The sequence below is a fragment of the Phaethon lepturus genome, unplaced genomic scaffold, assembly GCF_000687285.1.
Source record: "Phaethon lepturus isolate BGI_N335 unplaced genomic scaffold, ASM68728v1 scaffold14566, whole genome shotgun sequence".
Classification (NCBI taxonomy): Eukaryota; Metazoa; Chordata; class Aves; order Phaethontiformes; family Phaethontidae; genus Phaethon; species Phaethon lepturus.
The window spans coordinates 2372-21196 of NW_010544420.1; the positions used below are offsets into that span (position 1 = coordinate 2372).

General features: G+C 40.1%; 1 protein-coding gene across 1 annotated transcript in view; it reads left to right on the forward strand.

Moving 5' to 3' along the window:
* Window positions 1-44: 44 nt before the first annotated feature.
* LOC104622030 (hemicentin-1-like) overlaps window positions 45-18825 on the forward strand; it is a gene marked incomplete at its 5' end in the record, with an annotated part of 153062 nt that continues 134281 nt past the window's right edge. Inside the window, 6 exon segments of the mRNA XM_010288684.1 lie at window positions 45-216; window positions 1425-1531; window positions 7825-7945; window positions 8510-8773; window positions 9041-9185; window positions 13394-13515. Coding sequence (XP_010286986.1) covers window positions 45-216; window positions 1425-1531; window positions 7825-7945; window positions 8510-8773; window positions 9041-9185; window positions 13394-13515 — 931 coding nt within the window.

Here is an 18825-nt window from a genome sequence, read left to right on the forward strand (position 1 = left end):
AATACTGTTGACAGTATAATAACAACTGTTGTTTTCTCTTCTAGGTGTTAAAATGGGTTGAAGAAGCAGTTCAAGCCTCCAAAGTGCATCTCTTGTCTACAGACCATTTGACCATGGCTGTAAATACTTGGCAGATCCCTTTTGATCCAAGTCTGAAAGAAGTTACAGTGTCCTTGAGTGGTCCTTCGCCAACAATTGAAATTCATGATCCATTAGGTGAAGTAGTTTATACCTTCTTTTGTGATAGCAAAACAAGTGAAGGAAAAAGGCAAATCATCTCTACTGTCTCCAATAGGGAAGGCTGTGTTCATGATTCATTCGTCTTTCACATTGTGAAAAACAGTATCAGGATTTCTGGATATTTTTTGGTTTTATTTTTAAAATACAAGATCTTTGGATATGTGCACTTCTGATGTTTCAGTTGTTCCCAGTATTCCATTTTTTATTTTTTTTTGACTCAGAGGAAACTGGAAATCCTCCCTGTTCTGACTGCTTTACCTCACCTACATCTGTTTTCTTACTGTTCGTTCTTGCATTCCAAATTTCTGGACACTTTTGATTTTCATGTATTTATGTAGTCACTGAACCATCATTTAGGGGTTACACACCATGGTTGTTTTTTATGTGGTAAAAGGTAAACCAAGGTCTGGATTCTTTGAACTATGAGAGCATTCAGAATCAAACCCTGTTTCATGTGCCCATCTATAGCTGAACTATGTGCGATGGGGAATGTAATTACAGATTCGGATGCTAATTTGTAATTGAAGATATTTTGAACAAATCTACTGTTCATTGTTATGTTGAGGCCTTAGGAGCCTGGAACAGCACTCCAGAAATAAATTCAGATCGTACTTTGTATTCTGTGAATGATTTTTGGCTAAGGATTATAGCTTAAGTTTTAGTATCTTGGAAATATTTTATGCACTGAGGCATTCTTCTGTGTTTACAAGAAAGAAATTTACTCAGAGTGTCTCTTCAAACCGTGATAACACAATTCTGGGTGCAGCTGTCAGGCTTAACTGAAGCCTTGACCCCATCTATATGTTTTACCTTCTCATAGGTCAGCTCCATGCATCTAAATCCACATAGTTTCACTGAAGTTAGTCAAGGCATGTCTAATAAGCTCTTAAAAATTGACACTGGGATATCCCATTCTCAACTTCACCTTTCTCTTTAGTGCTCTGAAAGACCCAGATGTGTCTTTCAGACAGATGAAAAATGTGAAAATAAAAGAGCATTTTTAGTATTCTGGTAAAGAATTACAGGGAATTTTGGCTGTTGTAAATGTCATTGACTGTGAAGCAGTAAGTCAAGCATCAAAAATACATCATCAATACAGAAGAACAATATTGTATTTATGCTCTTTTTTTTTTTTAGGCAATACTGTATTTACTCAATACTGTATTTACTCTCTGTTTTTTTAGGCAAGCAGATCAGTAAAGAGTCAGGACTGAATGAATTGCTAAATATCCACAACTCTGCAAAGGTAGTAAATGTCAAAGATCCAGAGCCTGGAACGTGGACAATTAAGGTAAAGTTATTGCAGAAAACATATATGACTTGTCTTACGGCTTATAAGGGGGCTGTACAGTGATTTATAACGTTATTTATCGTAAGTATTCCTAGATGAATTTGTGTTATAATAAATGTCCATTCTGACATATATGTTCTAACATATTCTGAAGGCAGTAGTGAAAGATGTGTCAAGATGATCACATATTGGACATTACTATCTTAAGTGACATCCTTAGGTCATGCTTTTCCTTTGGATGGAAAAAGGATGAAGTGAGTGCTGAATTTTTGGAGTCTAATGAGCAGATACTCTGTAGAGAGCATGGGCGCATGAGGGCTTTCCTGTATATAAGTGTGTTTGGAGGACTAGGAGAGGGAGATGATGTGCGCTTTGCAGGCCAGAGGTTTCATTAGCAGGTCCACATAATCAATATACAGTTAATTCAAACTCCTTATTTGTAAATTATTTAAATACTACAGTACGCAAACAAATCTGTTCATGTGGGTGCTATCCTAGCACATGGAGTTACAGAATGGACCCTAAAGGATTTGGAAATGTTAAGAAATTATGTTGCAATAGGACAAGGGGTAATGGTTTTAAACTGAAAAAGGGCAGATTTCAACTAGATCTAAGGAAGAAATTTTTGACAATGAGGGTGGTAAAACCCTGGCCCAGGTTGCCCAGAGAGGTGGTGGATGCCCCATCCCTGGGAACAGCCCAGGTCAGGTTGGTCGGGGCTCTGAGCAACCTGCTGTAGTTGAAGATGTCCCTGCTCACTGCAAGGGGGGTTGGACTAGATGGTCTTGAAAGGTCCCTTCCAACCCAAACCATTCTATGATCAACATAATTAGCAGTATTAACCAAACAAGAAAGGATCATTAAGACCCTGTCGGAATGGTCTTCTTGGAGCTGACCGAGCAACTTCATGTGAGCCCTTGATCAAGCTCCCTATGCCAAAAGTTGCTGCTCCCACAACAGTCTGTAGGAAAGTTCCCTGAGTGTTTGGCTGGAGCCTCCTTACCCTGAGCATGATCAATGTGCGCTGAAATAGATGAAGAGCAATCATACCTGCTGGTTCTGAGAGCTGTAGCAAGCAACCAGCTCCTAGGTAATGATACATTAATGTACTTGCATCTGAAATGAAGGGACAAAATGTCTCCGCAATGAAAGGGCCACTTAGAACTATGGTTCTGTGGGATTTTCTCTGGGTGATGGTGCTAGTTTAAATGTTTGCGGTTGGCCACGTGTTCCTGTCAGTGCCATATAGTGGTTGTGAGGCATGTGCTGCGCAAGATGTGTGAGTGCAGTAACCTCCAAGAGCACTTACGACCTGTTGCTACACAAATTGCTGGGGGCTGTGAATTGAAGCCAATGTACCTGAAATCTTTACTGTTTATAGATCATTAAATGTATGTATAAAATAGGTGTAAATCAGGAACAGAAAGAGGATTGCTTAGACTAGCCTTAACCCCTAGTTTAGCGTAGATTCAAGTTAACACAATATATCAGACCAAAAATTGTTTACCTGAAACTGTAATATGGAAAAGGGCTGAGAAAGAGAGTTTAACTATAATGCGGTAAACTGGAAGATGAAGCTTAGGCATTGGCTAGACTTAAGGAAATGTATGTATTCATCATTTTGTTTTATAACGTGTTCATGATGTCATTTTAACCAACTGTTCAAAATGTAATTGCACCGAATGTGAACGGAATGTTAAAACTTTAAGGATTGTGCTGTGGATAAGACAATATCTAAATAAACTTCAGCACTAGCCCCAACTCTGTTTTTATGGCTAGATGCTGATGTTCCAAAACACTTGAAACATATTAGCTAACAAATGACACCCCGCTACCACACCGTAAAATCTGTGCAAGGCCTAACTGTTTATTGTAGAAATCACACCATTTAACTATGTTTTGTGGACAGATTATCTTCAAACAAATACAGGCGAATCTGTACTGTGAGCTGGTTCGTAGGGGACAGTGTGTTGAGATGTACATGCTTAGAGGTGGGGAGAGGAAAGGAGGTATAATGAACTGTATGTTTTTACATCATCTTCTCAACTCTGGTGTGTAACTATGGCCTAAACGGACTCATGCTTTGCCTTATTGTTGTATACTTCTTTACATAGGTGAAGCAGAACAGAAAAGCCAGCTTTTCTAAATTGATGTGGAAGCGATCGTACTGGTATAGGTCCCTTCCAACTGAACTATTCTATTCTAGAAGTGTAAATACTGTATTGTCAGTTTTGGAGGGGAAGTCACCCATGCGAGATGCTCTCATAGCCAAGTTCCCTATGAGGCATGCTGAAGGGATCCGTGCTGTGTATTGTCTGTGCCATATGCACAGAGGCGGTTTGAAAAGGAATATTAATTCACGTACAGCACTGTAGGAAACTATTGGTACTGCTGAAGAAGTGGAACTGGAAAAGCATGTTGAGCTCAGCAGCTCTATGGAGAATTGTTTGAATGTCTGCCTATGCTTCCAGGACCTGAAACGCTGAAAAACCTGATACAGAGACGCCCTGGTGGTCTGTAAAGAACACAAAAAAAAAGTTTGGGTCCTGCTGGACTTAATAACATCAGACTTATTGGGTACTGAGAGAACTTCTCCTACAGTTAGTGCCTTAGTATTCAACTATGTAGCCTGCTGGAGTCTTTCGGCGTGCAGTCCAGTAAGCGTCCGATGCCCTGCAACACAGAGAAAGAGAGTGCAGAAAAAGCAGAAGCCCTGTGTGATCTCTCCCTGGCCTTGTGTGGATGTTGCTAAGCTGAGGCCTTTTTGGACCTGAGCTCAGCCATGAGGAACCTTTTGTGTGTGCCTGCACTGTGTTGCCCAGATTTGTGGATTCCGGGAGCTGCTGAGAGAGGAGCTCGCCACTCTTAGCGGCTTGATGTGGAACACCCTCCTGAGCTAATAAGGTTTCCTAAAGCCGAAGCTGGCGCTCAGCATGCTGCAAACGGCCAAGTGGCTCAGCTGGAACCAGGCCAGCATGCTCAGCTAGATGCAAACCAGCCCTGGCCAAGGCATCAGGCTGCTCCTGCAGTGAGGGTTTGTAAGGTTTGTATTTTTCTGAGCTCAGCACAATGCTGTTTCCAATTCTGTGGAGAATAAAACATTCAAATTTACGTATTTTGGGTTTTAAAAAAAGAAAAGAAAAAAATTGCCTTGAATATAGTTGAAATATTTTAATTACTTTAACTTTTATGAGCAAACCAGGTCTTAATTAGGTTTGTACAAAGAGCTTCTATAGGTACTTGTCACCTGGAAAAGCAAAAAGATGTAATTTTAGTATTGATAACAAATCATGGTGAGCTAAACAGTATTAGCCAACGCTAAATCAACTGGGGAATGACTGGTCCATGAAGATCCCACCTTAATCCACAAACAGGTGTTAGTGCAGTTTCAGTGCTCAGCAAAGCCTTTAAATCACAGGTCTGAGTAATCCAGTGCCTCCTCTGCTGCAGGACACTCACTTCTAGTTGCCTGCAGGTACTTCAGTACGAGCACATCAAAGCTGTGCACGTATGTGTATTTTATAAATAAGTTTTCCTTCCAGGTCTGCTATAGTACTCTTGGTTGACAAGGTGATAGGAGTCGTCGTTCATTTGTGTGACTGAGGAAAGGAGAGGAAAAGCAATGAGAGATCAGCAGAACTTGGCTGCTGTTGTGATCAAGACAGGTCCTTAATGACTGCTGCTGCCGTCACTCCCTGACACCCATGTAGCCAAACGCGGCTGGTTCAGTGGAGTGTAATGACAAACCACTCCAGAGTGATTCCTGCGGAATGGAGCACATTCCTTACAACCTAATTCAGCTATCTCCATCACTGTAAATATAAGTACATAAATATAACCATGCAATTAAAAAAAAAAATATTTAGCCATTGCAGCTTGGTTTTTCTGTTGTGTGAAAATCAAGAGTTTGTTTTACGAAAACCTATGCATTTTTTCATACTTTTGTTTATAGATAGGTGTATTTTCGGCAACTTTCTTTTGTATTGTTTGCAAGACAGGAAAGCATTTTTTCCTGAAACCTGTGACAAATACGTATTTTGCTCTTTTTATCGTACTTGCCCAGTCTGGGAGGGGAAACGCTAACGTATGATACCAGTGATCCATGTTAAACTACAAATAACGGGAAGGCACTTGTCAAAGATACTATTGGAAAGCAATCCTTTGGGATGAAATTTATTCTTAACTATTGGCATAAGAATGCCAGCTCCTAGGCATGACAGTGATAGATGCATTTATCGCTACTAGTAAGTGGTAACATTTTATGATGTTATTCCAGTCCTAAAAATTCACAAGTATCCAAAGGTCTGAATAATTCATAAAGAGAAATAATTTCCCAATGTGTTTTTGTATGGATTGTTTACTCTGCTTTAGTCACTGGCTTGTTTCGTTTGCACAAAAATTTTAAGGCCGTGACTGAAGACTTAAAAAAACCTTTGTGAAAAGTTTTAATCACACTATAAATTCCTTATAAAGATGCATAAAGCTATAAAAAGAGAACTTTGTCACTCAGTTTGTCTAATGAAATTTTAACTGCCAATTAACGCTTGATAACATGAGTTGTTTGGCACACTTAAATATTTCCTTGTATTGTTAACAGCTGGTTTATATAAAAAAGGCTTTAGTAGTGATTTTTCTGAGGTGAAAGGCTAACCAAATAGAAGCGAATCGAGGTTGTTTTAATCAGATAGACATCAATTTGTCATAGTGTCTAAATGGCTGTCCCTAGGCAGTTATAAGAAACTACTGTTTAATATTCACATGCAGCTGTATGTGTATAACCAACCAGAAGTGGTTACTAAACTGCAGGAATTATGTATTTGAGAATGGATCAGATAGTACTCTCTAGATAGATAAAGCTCAGTGGAATTATTTTAATACTGATTTTCTTTCACATTGCAAGTCTCATGTGCTGTATCGTCTCACTGAAAAAAACACCAAAAAAACAACATGGAGTAGGTTCTACTAACCATGGCTTTGATCTTGGTATCATATATCTTAGATATCACTCTTCACAGCCTTTTGAAGCTTTATTTTTTTTCCTACTGTTCTGGTTGAATCATCCATGGGTTTGTCATTTTTAAGTCTGTAAAAAAAAACATTTAAGTCCCTGCTCAGAGCAGCGCAGCAGTGGAGGTTTTGTTGGTGTTTTTTTGTTTTTTTTTTTTGTCCCTAAGACCTGAAGGGTATGGAAGTAAGTGAGGACAAAAACCCTTGGGCTCCTGTGCACTCTTGGCAAGTAGCAGTTGTCCTCTTCTTTCTCAGCAGAGAATGATAGAGTAACTTGAAGATAAATTAAAACAATTGATTTTGATTCTCCCAGGGAGGTGGTGGAGTCACCATCACTGGAAGTGTTCAAAAAACGTGTAGACGTGGCGCTTTGGGACATGGTTTAGGGGGCATGGTGGTGTTGGGTTAACGGTTGGACTTGATGATCTTGAAGGTCTTTTCCAACCTTAATGATTCTGTGATTCTGTAATTGTAAGTTTGAAGACTTGCATAAAAGCAACTGTACCCTCCAACAACGTAAAGCTAAGGCTTTTCAAGGACCTGGTGGACGAGTGGGGGTTGTTTGTGATTTGTTTTTTTTCTGATTCAACCAGAACGACGAGGTTGGGGTACGTGGTGGAGAATAGAGGGGGGAGATATTTCTGCATCTTCTGCTTTCCCCCTGAGACCTGGGCTGGGAACGAGAAGAACCGTTAATACACAGTATTGATTGAGGCTGGTCTGTGCTTGCCACTTGTGTCATGAGACGCAGTGCCTAGGGTTTTTGATGACATGCCTCATGGGTAAAATTAGTTTTGTGTATACTTCAAAAGGGAGCTTGCTATAATGAATAAAAAGGTAAGATAAATTATTGTAGCACTGGAAGTGAATTGTTTATATACACTATCAGCAAAAAATTCACATAGATTTTTTTTTCTGTTGACTTGTGTTTCAGGTACTATTTTGTAATGTATTTTATAATGGTCAAAATCCTAACTTCCAGACAGCCTCCCATTACAGTTGCTGGCATGTGACAAGCAGTTGTTGATCTTGTGTGGTTGCATTGCGATTTACCCCCGAGGCAAATGGTCTCTTTTTGCTGAGGCTACAGTTGTAGGGTCCAGTATCTGAAAGTAAAGCTTTATTAAAGGCATTTTTACTTAGAACTTTTGGCATAAGCCTCCTTTCTGTCTTGTTTTTAATGAAAGCTGAAGTCTATCTGCTGAACTCAGTGGATGGATCTGAAACTTTGCAATTCCTGAAACGCTAATTATGTACATGCTCTTTCACACTGTTGCTTTTTTCAGACCTCGAGCAGTGGAAGGCACTCTGTCCGGATCACAGGTCTCAGCACGATTGACTTTCGAGCTGGGTTTTCTAGGAAGCCAACACTAGACTTTAAAAAAACATCCAGCAGACCAGTGCAAGGTTTGTTTCCATTTTATTCCATGCTAAACAATAACTGGTTTTGGGCCCCCAGAATCAAGTAGAACTCTGTAATGGTCTCTCTGGAGAACTTCATTGTAAATCTGGGGCTGCTGTTGGTTGGTTCTTGGGCCTTGAACGTGTGAGAGCAGCCAATGTTCCTGTTCTACCATACTACAGTATTTTTTTTCATATTAGCTTGTTTTTTTACGTCACATAAATCCAGATTTTTTTAGCTATGACATGCCTCAAAACTGCAACTCTGTTTCTGTTACTTTTGGAGCTTCAGAAAAAGCCTTTGCCTCTGGGACATGGTGAGGGGTCAATAAGAGGCAGCTATTTCAGAAACACCAGTAATTTAAACCTAGTCGGTGCTGTGTCTCCTGACAGCTAATAAGCAGAGCACAGCTTAGCATGACTTAGTTTTTTGCTACTTAGTAAGTAAGGGTTGAACTTGAATGGTGCATTCATGGGGTAGTGGGCCATACATATGGCATTTAACCTTTCCTTTTATAATTACTTATTTTTTTTTAAGCACTTTAAAATAGCATGTGTCTGTTTTTCTAGGGATTCCTACCTTCGTGCTGCTAAATACCACAGGGATCTTTCTTCCAGCTAGAGTAGACCGGCTGGAACTTCTGAGTATTACAGGGGAACTTCTTAAGACTTTGCCTGTGAAATACTATCCGGACAGAAAGCCCTATGGACTATGGAATATTTCTGACTTCATTCCACCAGATGAAGCTTTTTTTGTTAAAATAATGGGCTATGACAAGGATGATTATCTTTTTCAGAGAGTTTCAAGTGTTTCATTTTCTAATATTACTCCTGGTAAGAGATTTTAACTTGAATTGAATGTACATTTGTCATATCTGAATCAGTTAAAATTGATATCTAATATCTTTTTCTAACTTACACAAACACTTTCTGTGCTGTTGCCTTCCCAAGTTCTATCTCTAGATTGTGATGGACAAGTTAATGTCACTATCTACTAAGTATAACTTTATCAGAAATTGAATTTCCTTTTAATAAAAGGAAAATACAAGATAGATGTTAGTAGCTCTTAATAATCTTTTGGGGAATATTTGCTTTCTTCAGATGCTCCAAAAGTTACAATGCCCACCAAGACTCCAGGATATTACTTACAGCCAGGGTCTGTTCCTTGCCACGTAGAAAGTCTTATACCTTTTACTCAGCGTTTTACTAAAAATGGAGTAAAACTAGGAGTGGATCAGTTCTTCAAGTAAGTAGCGACTTTTTTTTTTCCCCAGTACAGTTTTATTTCCTATTTATATCCTATGACTTCTATTTATTATTTACTATTACACTGCTTATATCCTATTACTTCCATTCTGTTATTTTTGGTGGTATTCATGAGGGAGGCTGTATTCTGTGGAGAGCTTTATAATCTAAGTATATATGCATGTTTGAGGAGGGTGTACACTCTCTATAGGTGATGAGATTATATGGTCTTGGCCAAAATCCCCCTCAAATGTGTGCTCTTAAGTTATGATACACTGGGTCTAAACACCTAGAAGGCAAATGCTTTTAATGTATATTTTTTGAAAGTTATGTAAAGTAGCTCGGTAGCTAGCTTTTTTCTAGAACACACTGCTCACACACACACGGATACACCCCACGATACATAGATGATTATGTAACATGCATTAATTTGCTTTATTTTTAATGGCCTTTCATGGATGCCCTAGAAGTATGTTCTATGACCTACCCTAGAAAATTTTCCTCGTCAGAAAAATCTCTCAAAACAGGAAAATTTACACTGAATATATTTGATTATGAAATAATATGATAAATATTATAAATAAAATAATATGATTGCGTGCTCTTTCTCTGTAGAATGAGATACGAAAGGAAAAAAAAGGAATTGTAAATGAATTAAAATATTCATAAAATCCATTTTGTAATTCTGATAGTTGAAAGCAAAAGGGAAGTATGTACCGGAGAGCGGTGTCGGCAGCCTCTGTTGGCCTCTTGTAAAGCCTGAAGCACTCGAGGAGAAGACTGAAGGCTAAGTTCTAGCATTCAATAGCAAGTACATGATTACCAAAATAAATACATTCTGATGCTCCCTTGTACACTGTTGGCAGTGTGAGAAGCTGCAGCTCTTTTTATTATATTATTTTTTAATGAGGTGCCATTTACATTTAGTCAACCCTGGCACATACTTTAGCAGCCGTGTAATTTTTTCCATTCTTTAGTTATCAAACCGCACACTTCTACTCCTTGCTTGTCACATATCCAGCACCTTTATGATCGGGCTGCATTTTTCATGTTTGTATTACAGACCAGATGAATGAACAGATCATCCATGTTAATGTAGCAAAATATATTTCAAGCCAAATATTATTGATCACAGGTAAATAGGATCTAATTCAGTTTGGCTTGTCTGCGTTTTATTAGTAGTGAAGTTCCATACAGGATTTGTCCAGCTTACTGGTTTAGAGCAGATCTGAGCTGTATTATAGCTCTGCATTGCATGAGTTTGAGTTTTGTTTTGGTGACAAGATTTCCTCCTTACTCAATATTTTTTCATACATATTTAAAAAAGTAAATGGTTTATAAATTGAATATTCTAGTTCTAACGTGACAGTTGTCTATGTTGAAAGTACCATTAGAATGAATATAGCTTAAGGGTTCTTCAACTGAACGTACTTTGAAAATTTTTTTTATACTTTGATTCCAGAAGTACTATCAGCTGTAATAATAATTACTAATTTTAAATGAGTAACATCTGTAGGAAAAAGAAATTGCTCTAAAATTGCAACAGCTTTGTTTTTCTAGACTTCTGTAACCTGTGGTGGTCTAGCAAGAAAATCTGGATTTTAATGAATATCCTAGTGCATTTCTGACAAGTCTGATTGAGGAGACCAAGAACAGTAGTTAAGAACCTTGTTCCAGTGGGAAATCAGTGGGAACTGAGCACTAATGTGCCCTTAAAATCCATTCTGTATGGCAGATCCCACAACCCTGCGAAGGACAGAGTCAGCAAAAACAACATGTGAAATTCTGACAAGAAAGGCAATCCATTTAGTTAATAATCATAGTAACAATTAAAAAAAAAAATCACTCTGAATCAACTGGTATTTGTGGTTGTTAGTCAAGTCTAGTATCTGATTAGCTAAACCATGCAGAATATATCCCTCCGAACTCTGCGCTAGCTAGTGCGGTATTTGTGAAGCTGAGGTTTTAGTTCCTCCGTGTGAGCCACAGCCTGCTGCTGGTAACTTCACAAGTGAAAACATGATGTGGAGTGCGGTGGTTTGTGGTGACCAAGAGATGAGGTTAGGTACAATGTGAATATCGCTGTGCTTTCTGCCAGTGTTTCTACAGTAACTAATAACCAGGATGTGATTGGGGCTTTGGATTTTGCAACTTGGCTAAGGAAGTATGTTTGTATTTTCCAAACTGACAAGATAAGTGGCTTGATCAGCAAATTGCATATACTGTAAAGTGATTTGGGTAAATAAATGACTTGGTGTTGAAAGGTGCTGAGTTATCCCAACAACACATGTTGCGAAGAGTTGTGTGCAGTTACTGCTTCTTAAGAGTCAGTGCTAAAGTGTGCAGCAGATGCCTTGAGGTGTGTATTATTCATTGCTGCCATTGTTGTATTTAATTTATTTTTTTTTTTAATAGACCGCTGCAGGTCTCTGTTTGCCAAGCTTTTGCACTCTGGACGCATTTCCTCTTATGCTTCTGTTTTCAAGGCTTCCATGTTTGACATCTGGTGTATAGCAGTCGTCAGGAACGAAGAAGAATAGGATTGCATAACTTCACTTTTAACATACTTTCCATGAAAAAGAGAAGTTTCTCACTTTTTACTTGGAAGAAACACTACCTTGTTCTTTAGTGTTGGCAGCTACTGCCATTTCCATTTGCCAGCATTGCACTGTAAAATGTCATGGATTTTATATATGATATATTAGGTTATCTAGAATAAGTATGACATAAGAGAGAGTAAGTAGGAAGCCATTTAAGGTCACTATATACTGTTTTCATTTCTGGTGTAGTTGGATTGTCTGTCTCATGGCGCTACACTGTCACGCGTATTCCAAGTGTCTTTCTCTTGCTCTTTCTATACCCTTTAGGGGTTGATAAATCAATCTATTCAAACAAATAAGAGAGACAAAGGGTTCACTGATTTAGTGTTTTCCATAACGTGGCAATTACTTGCCAAAGCTATCATGGATATTTTAGCGTTCATCGGTTTTGTTTATATGCCATAGCAACAGGCCAGAGGGAGCACTGGGACGCTGTGGAAGAACCACTGTTTTGCTCATTTATGTCATTATCTGTGTGTCTCTTGCACCATTAGTTGTATAAAAAGTGGTTCTGAATCTTGAGAAGCTGTAAGAGTGTTCGTTTTTAAACACATGTAACCACCAGTCAATGTAGTTATGCTTTTATTCTCTTCTTGACTTGAACATTGCATGTGATAGATACACGGTATTATTGCCCATCATGTTTATCCCTGCTGTGATTTATAAAAAACTCCAATTATTCCTCTGGGCTCCTGTTATATTATCTTGCTCGCATCTCTTCTGTACCCCACCCTCCATTTTCAGTCTTGAATCCATCAAGTCTGTCTTTATATTTGTTATGCTGTTTATTTTTCTATGGCTGGGCAATCAATGTGCAGAATATTGGATTATCATAGTTAGTGCTGGTCATAAGTTCAGAATTGCAGCCGGCAGAGGAGAAGTCGGAGTCATCTTCATGCAGATACTTCACATTTTGCTGGATTGTAAATGTTTGGGATGGATGTAGTTCTTGCAGTTTAAAAAGTACAAAGAAAGCTGCCTGGATGTAGTTATCTTGTAGTAGGGTAGATGCTGCCCTCTACACTGCATGAACCTAACAGTGGATTTGGGGCGGGGGGGGAGGGAGTGGATTATAGCTGGTAAAGGATGGGCTCTCCTTTATGTGTAGCCCCTATCTGTACCTGGGAATTTGAGATGCTTGTGCTGGGAGGATGAACCCCTGTTACTCTTGCTACTAAGAGCCACAGGTTTGGTACCATGTACTAGCTCTCCATAGAAACTTGTCGGTATTAAGGGTATTAAGGAAAGGTATCTTCTCAAGTAGTAAATCTAACAATAGAGTATGAGCAGCTGAGTGAATGACTGCAAATACAGTGGTTTTAGTTACTGTGTGCCAACTGGTGACATATGTTAAAGGCATATTTGTAGATGTGCGAGTGAGATGTTCTGCAAAAACTTTACATTCCTTAATACTTACAAAAAGCCTGACAGTGTATATATTGTTTCTTTAAATAAAACCCATAAAGCTAGATCCAATTTAATTCATCAGAGGATCTGTTTTTCCTCTTAATTATTGTGACAATTTCCTATGTCTGTAGTCAGGAACCCAAGTTCTTGTACCTCTTGATTCTTTCAGGAATTTAGTGAGTATGCCCTTTTCTCCCTCTAGAGAATCGTCTAGCATGAGTTGGGAGATTGCCAAGGTCTCCTTGTCCGATGAAGGCTTTTACGAATGTACGGCAACTAGTAGTGCAGGAACTGGACGCGCACAGACGTTTCTGGATGTGTCAGGTGGGTAGTAGTCCATCCTTCTATGCTGAGGCATGGTAATACATTGTGCCGGAACATTTAACAGAGAACAATGGTGCTTGGGGCCAATAAAATACATATCCAGTTCTAAGTATATTTTTAATTAATATGTTTTTTCTCACCCATATATACAAGTGTGCTGATGTTTATTCAGCACACCTGTTTTAAATATCAACATTAATTTTTAAATATTAACGTTGGATTTGTTCCCACTATCAGTTAGGCTTGCAGAATAGATATGGCCTATAGAAGCAGCAAGTGAAATCTCAGGTTTCAGTTGTTCTCATTTTTATTTCAAGCTGTAGCAATTATATGTTTACTTGATTGTGTGTATGTATTATCTGATAGATGAGGAATTACAAGGTTGCATTCAGAAGTTTTCTGCTTTTTTAGAAAGAAGAATCAGTAAATTGTTGGAAATCTATTACCTTGCATTTTTTAAAAGCTAATAACTAGGATGAAGGAGGTAAAATTAAATGAGGAATAAATTGGGCTAATCACAAAGATGATTTTGCTTAAACGGTAGTATTGGGTTGCCAGATCCCAAATAGCTAGCAGTCATTATCTATCCAATAGATATTTTTAATAACTGTTTGGTTTTCTGGGGTTTTTTATATTTTTTTAAATTTAATTTAAAATGTTCCTAACTTCATTAAAACCTCGATTTAAAGGACAACTAGTTATAAATCCGGTCATCCATTTAATATGAGTTGGTGTGCCTTATGTGTTTCAAAGCATAAAGCACGGATATTCCACTTGCTGAGGGAGAGGTCATGTAAGTTAATGACCGGTTCATACTTGGGGACACTAAATGATTATGCCCCATTAATTATTACTAAAAGTTAGTTGTGGTAAGAGAGAATTCTTCCTAAAAAGTGAATAGTGTCATCCTGCTCAAGCTTTGGACATAAAAATTCGGAGTGGGAGAAAGGGAGAGAGCAAAGTCTGTCTATGGTGAAGGCAAATATAATGCTGCGCTGCTTGTGTACCTGTCGGGCTGACTGAGACATGTGGGCGCTGGTTATTGCCTGCAGATGGTGATGTTGAGGGTTTCAACTGCAGATCAGCTAGAAATGTTTCCCAAAGTAAAACAACAGGCTTTACTTCACAGAGTTAATCCTTTTGCTCTATCAGAGGAATTCAGCTTAACTGTAAACAAAGGTGCACCCCAAACACAGGTGGAGAAAATGTAAAAACAGACATGGTCTTGAGCTGCTTCAGCAGACAGTAGAGGTCTTCTGCAGGAAGAGGACCTGCAGGAAAAATTAAGAAGAAAAGCCTATGTATGCATGTGGGTGGATGAAAACCCATGCTGTAGCAAATTTTCTCACTTAATTTTTCACAGTTGCAACGCAGTCTCAGGGGAAAGGGAGAAATAATTTCTATTTTGAAACAAAAATCCGTTCTGTGTAGCTCTCTGTGTTGATCAGACACATGTAATGCAGAAGTGTAAGCTGTTGCCCTCAACCAGGGAAAACACTGGAGCTGAGTCAGTTAATTTACAGTGGCAGTGAGGGTAGCAAAGCTCAGAATAGCAGTTTGAATTCAGCCTCAGGGTTTCATATAACTGCTTGAAATCAAAGTTGTCTTGTCTTTTACCTCCTGTAGTAGCTAACTCAGGTTAGTTGACCTGGATTATGAATCCTAGAATCACAAAACACTTGAGGCTGGAGAGAGCTTTGGAAGTTACCTAGTCCAACTTGCGGCTCAAAGCAGAATTAATTTCCAAGCTTGATCGCATTTCTCAAGAACTCGTTCAATCAAACTTTGAATGTCCCCCAGGATAGAGATTTCACAAGTTCTACAGGCAGCCTTCAGTGCTTAACTACCCCCACATGGAAAATATTTTGCATGTCTAGTCAGAATCTCCCCTGCTGCATATTATGACCATGGACTCTCATCCTTTTTCTTTGTGCCCTGGGAAGACTTGAACTCTGTATTCTCTAAAACAACCCACTGTGTAGTTGAAGAGAGTGACTATATGTCCCTTCACCTTCTGTTTTCCAGGCAAACATGTTCCCCTCACTGTAGTAAGTGCAAATCCAAAGAAACCAGTGTGATATTACTGATTCCACGCAAGGCAAAATTTGTAGAGAAACGGCCCTTTTACACCAAGTGGTAAATTTGAGGAGAGGAACATCCTTTTAGTCATGCAAAGCACTTGAGTAGAACAGAACAGTAACATCAATACTTAGCCAAGTCCTAGCTCTAGCGCGCTATTTTATATTTTGGCTCTGGAAATCCCTCAGGCAGGTAGGCTGTTCCCATGTGCTTGTTTCAAACCATGTTTTGGCAGACAAGAAGCTGTTATATTCTGCCTCAGAAATTGTGGGCATAAAGATTTTTGGTCTGGAAGTTGCAACCATCCTCTTCCTCACAGAGAAAACTGAAAGAGAAGCCGAACTTTTTTCTTGTGATATCAGTAGCCCTTAAAAGCCAAGAGTGACAAAGGGAAAAATTCCCCTATCCTCTCATTTACAGAGCACTGAGAGATCAACTCAGACTGACTCACTATGTAAACATGAGCAATTAGTTCTGTGTTGAGCCATGCAGAGGATTAATGTGAGGGAGATGCTTTGAAATCCTTGTGTACAAATATTTGGAAGAAAATTACTTGAAATTTCTTCTTCAAGCAAAGTAAACGATCTTTTCAAGTATTCTTCATTTGCCCAGCTGACAGACCGTATATCACAGATAATCCATTTTGTCAACTGCTGAGTGAAAGGTGTAGTAGAACTGTGTCAACATTTTCCAGTTTCAGGAAAAGCAAACACTTGAGTTTGACTTTGCCTTAGTAGTCTTAAATCTTTAAAATGTCAAATGACTTGTTAGCTTGTGCAGGCACCTTAACCAAAGTGCCAGCAGACAAGTGGGAGTACAGGGGATTGCTATGTGTGCACGCTGTTGTGGTAAGAGGCTGCTGTAGTCCAAAAGATGTCATGCCCCACTGGACTGACATTCAAAAGGTGGGGATTCTAGCCCTGCAGTGGCCATCATATCTCTCTTTTCTTAAGTAACATACTTGGCGATATGCCCATGGAAAACATCACAAGATTTGTCTCTTTCTTTTCTCCCAAACAAACCTAACGTGCAGGGAGAAACTCCATCCTCAGTAAGCCAGCATAGCTTTTCTTGACTCTCCCCTGCACGTCTTCCAACACACAGTTTTGGCAATAAGGGTGATTGCTCTTAGGGACTGTTGGGTTTTTAGGGAGGGAGAGCTGCACACCCAGCGTGCAGAGTGTGCGAGTGATTCCTTGCTGTGCAGAGATCTAGCATAAAGCTTGTGAACCTCATCTGAGACCCCACATGAGACTTAAATGAGGAGGAGTTGTGGCTGGCTCTGAGCTTACGAGTAACTTTCACCCGTAATAAATGCAGACTTTTTTTCTTCCCTGTTTTCCTTGCTTTTCTTAGGATAATTGTGTTTTGGTGTGTACTGACAAAGATTTGGTCTTGCTCTTACAGCTGCCTTATTTCTGCTAAAGCATCTCACTCAGAATGTTATTCATTGCAGATCTTTCTTTTTTGACAAACCAGCCTGGGGAAAAACAAATGGAATATATAGATACATGTTTTTAAGGAGAATGCATAAAGTGACACATAGTGTGTTTTCTTTCTCTAACATTAAAATGGTGTCTCCTTTATCAGTGAGATCTCAGGAAGGATCAGGATGACTGCTCCTGTTTTTAAGTATCTATAGTTTCAGAGTTTAATTCCAGTATAAAATTGTTGCAGGAGTGCAATAGAAGTGTACAGACGAGTAGAACAGAAAGCAAATAATAACAAATAGTGGAAGTTACAACATAAATATGTACAGATTGGGAGAAAGAGATCTTGACATTACCCAAGATTGGAGTGGCAACTGTTGAGGGGTGTTGCAAGCGGCTGCTGCCTCGAGCTGCTCCAGCCTAGGAACCCCAGCCTAGGAATTCCTGCGGCCTGGCTGCTGGAGCCCATCCCCGTGAGCCCAGAGCCCCGAGGGTATCTGTCCCGGACCCACGGACACTGCTGCTGCTTTCCTGTTGGCACAGTCATCGGAAGCGAAGCTGAGCCTCTCAGACACACAGAGAACGCTGGCACAGACAGAGCACTGCCTTCAACAGCAGCGACGTGTAGGGCTTGTATAAAGCATGGGGCAGCCAACTCGCCGCCTCCTCTCTGGCTGGCAAGGGTGGAAGCTGGCTAGTGAGAGCACATACGCACCGCTCTCTCGAGCCATGCGCACATTCGCAGATCCCTGGAGTACTGGCACGGCCCCTCTGTCCCCCCGACACCCCTGCCCAGATCCTGGATCCTCTAACCTGCTTCTTGCCAGCTGTTCCAGCTTGAAGTTTGCTAACAAACTGCACACACACACACACACACCCCCGCCCTTACACACACCCTGTTTGGGGAAGGTACCAAACTGCCTGAGGTCCTCCTCTGCTCCAGTAGCTGGTACTCAGAGCCCAGTCCCTCCAGTAGCTGACGCTCACAGGCCTGGGGTGCCTACCCGCCCTGGTCTGGCTCCAGTAGCTGGCACCCAGTCCACTCGCGCTCGTTGCCCCCGTAGCTGGCACTTAGTCCTTGCAGGACGCGCATAGGAGGGATGGGAAGTGCAATTACACAGAGGGAGAGTTTAAATAAGACTTAGTAGGACAACAGGACGGGCTGTGGTGATCAGGCAGGGGGCTCAAGTCAGACAAGAGTACTGACTGGCGGTGTTTGAGATGCATCAGGCCCCTTTTATGTCCCTTTCTGCCTGCTCCTCTCTTTGCTTCTCCCTGATTAATTTCCCTGCCCGTTCCTTCACCTGTTTCCATAGTTCTACAGCTTCCCCAGCTTCGTGTCCTTATCAGTTGCAAAGTCCACCTTGGCCCCTCTTTGGAGTGATGCCAGTAGCTTCTTGATAGCCCCTGAATTAGCATGACAAAGTTTGTTTCTTGTCATTGTCTTTGCTACTGTTTGTTTGTCAGGTCTGTGTCTCTGTGTACTGTGTTTATTACCTCTCCTTTTCCTTATCCCTTGATCATGTCCTTGATCAGATAAACTTAAGGGAATAGAGGTGCTCTCCTTCCATCTTCCCTTGTAGAAACCATCATGGGAAGAACTTAATGATGATGCTTAGAATCATAAAATCTTTGGGTTGGAAGGGACCTTTCAAGGCCATTTAGTCCAACCCCCCTTGCAGTGAGCAGGGACATCTTCAACTAGATCAGGTTGTTCAGAGCCCTGTCCAACCTGACCCGGACTGTTCCCAGGGATGAGACATCTACAACCTCTCTGGGCAGCCTGGGACAGGGTTTCGCT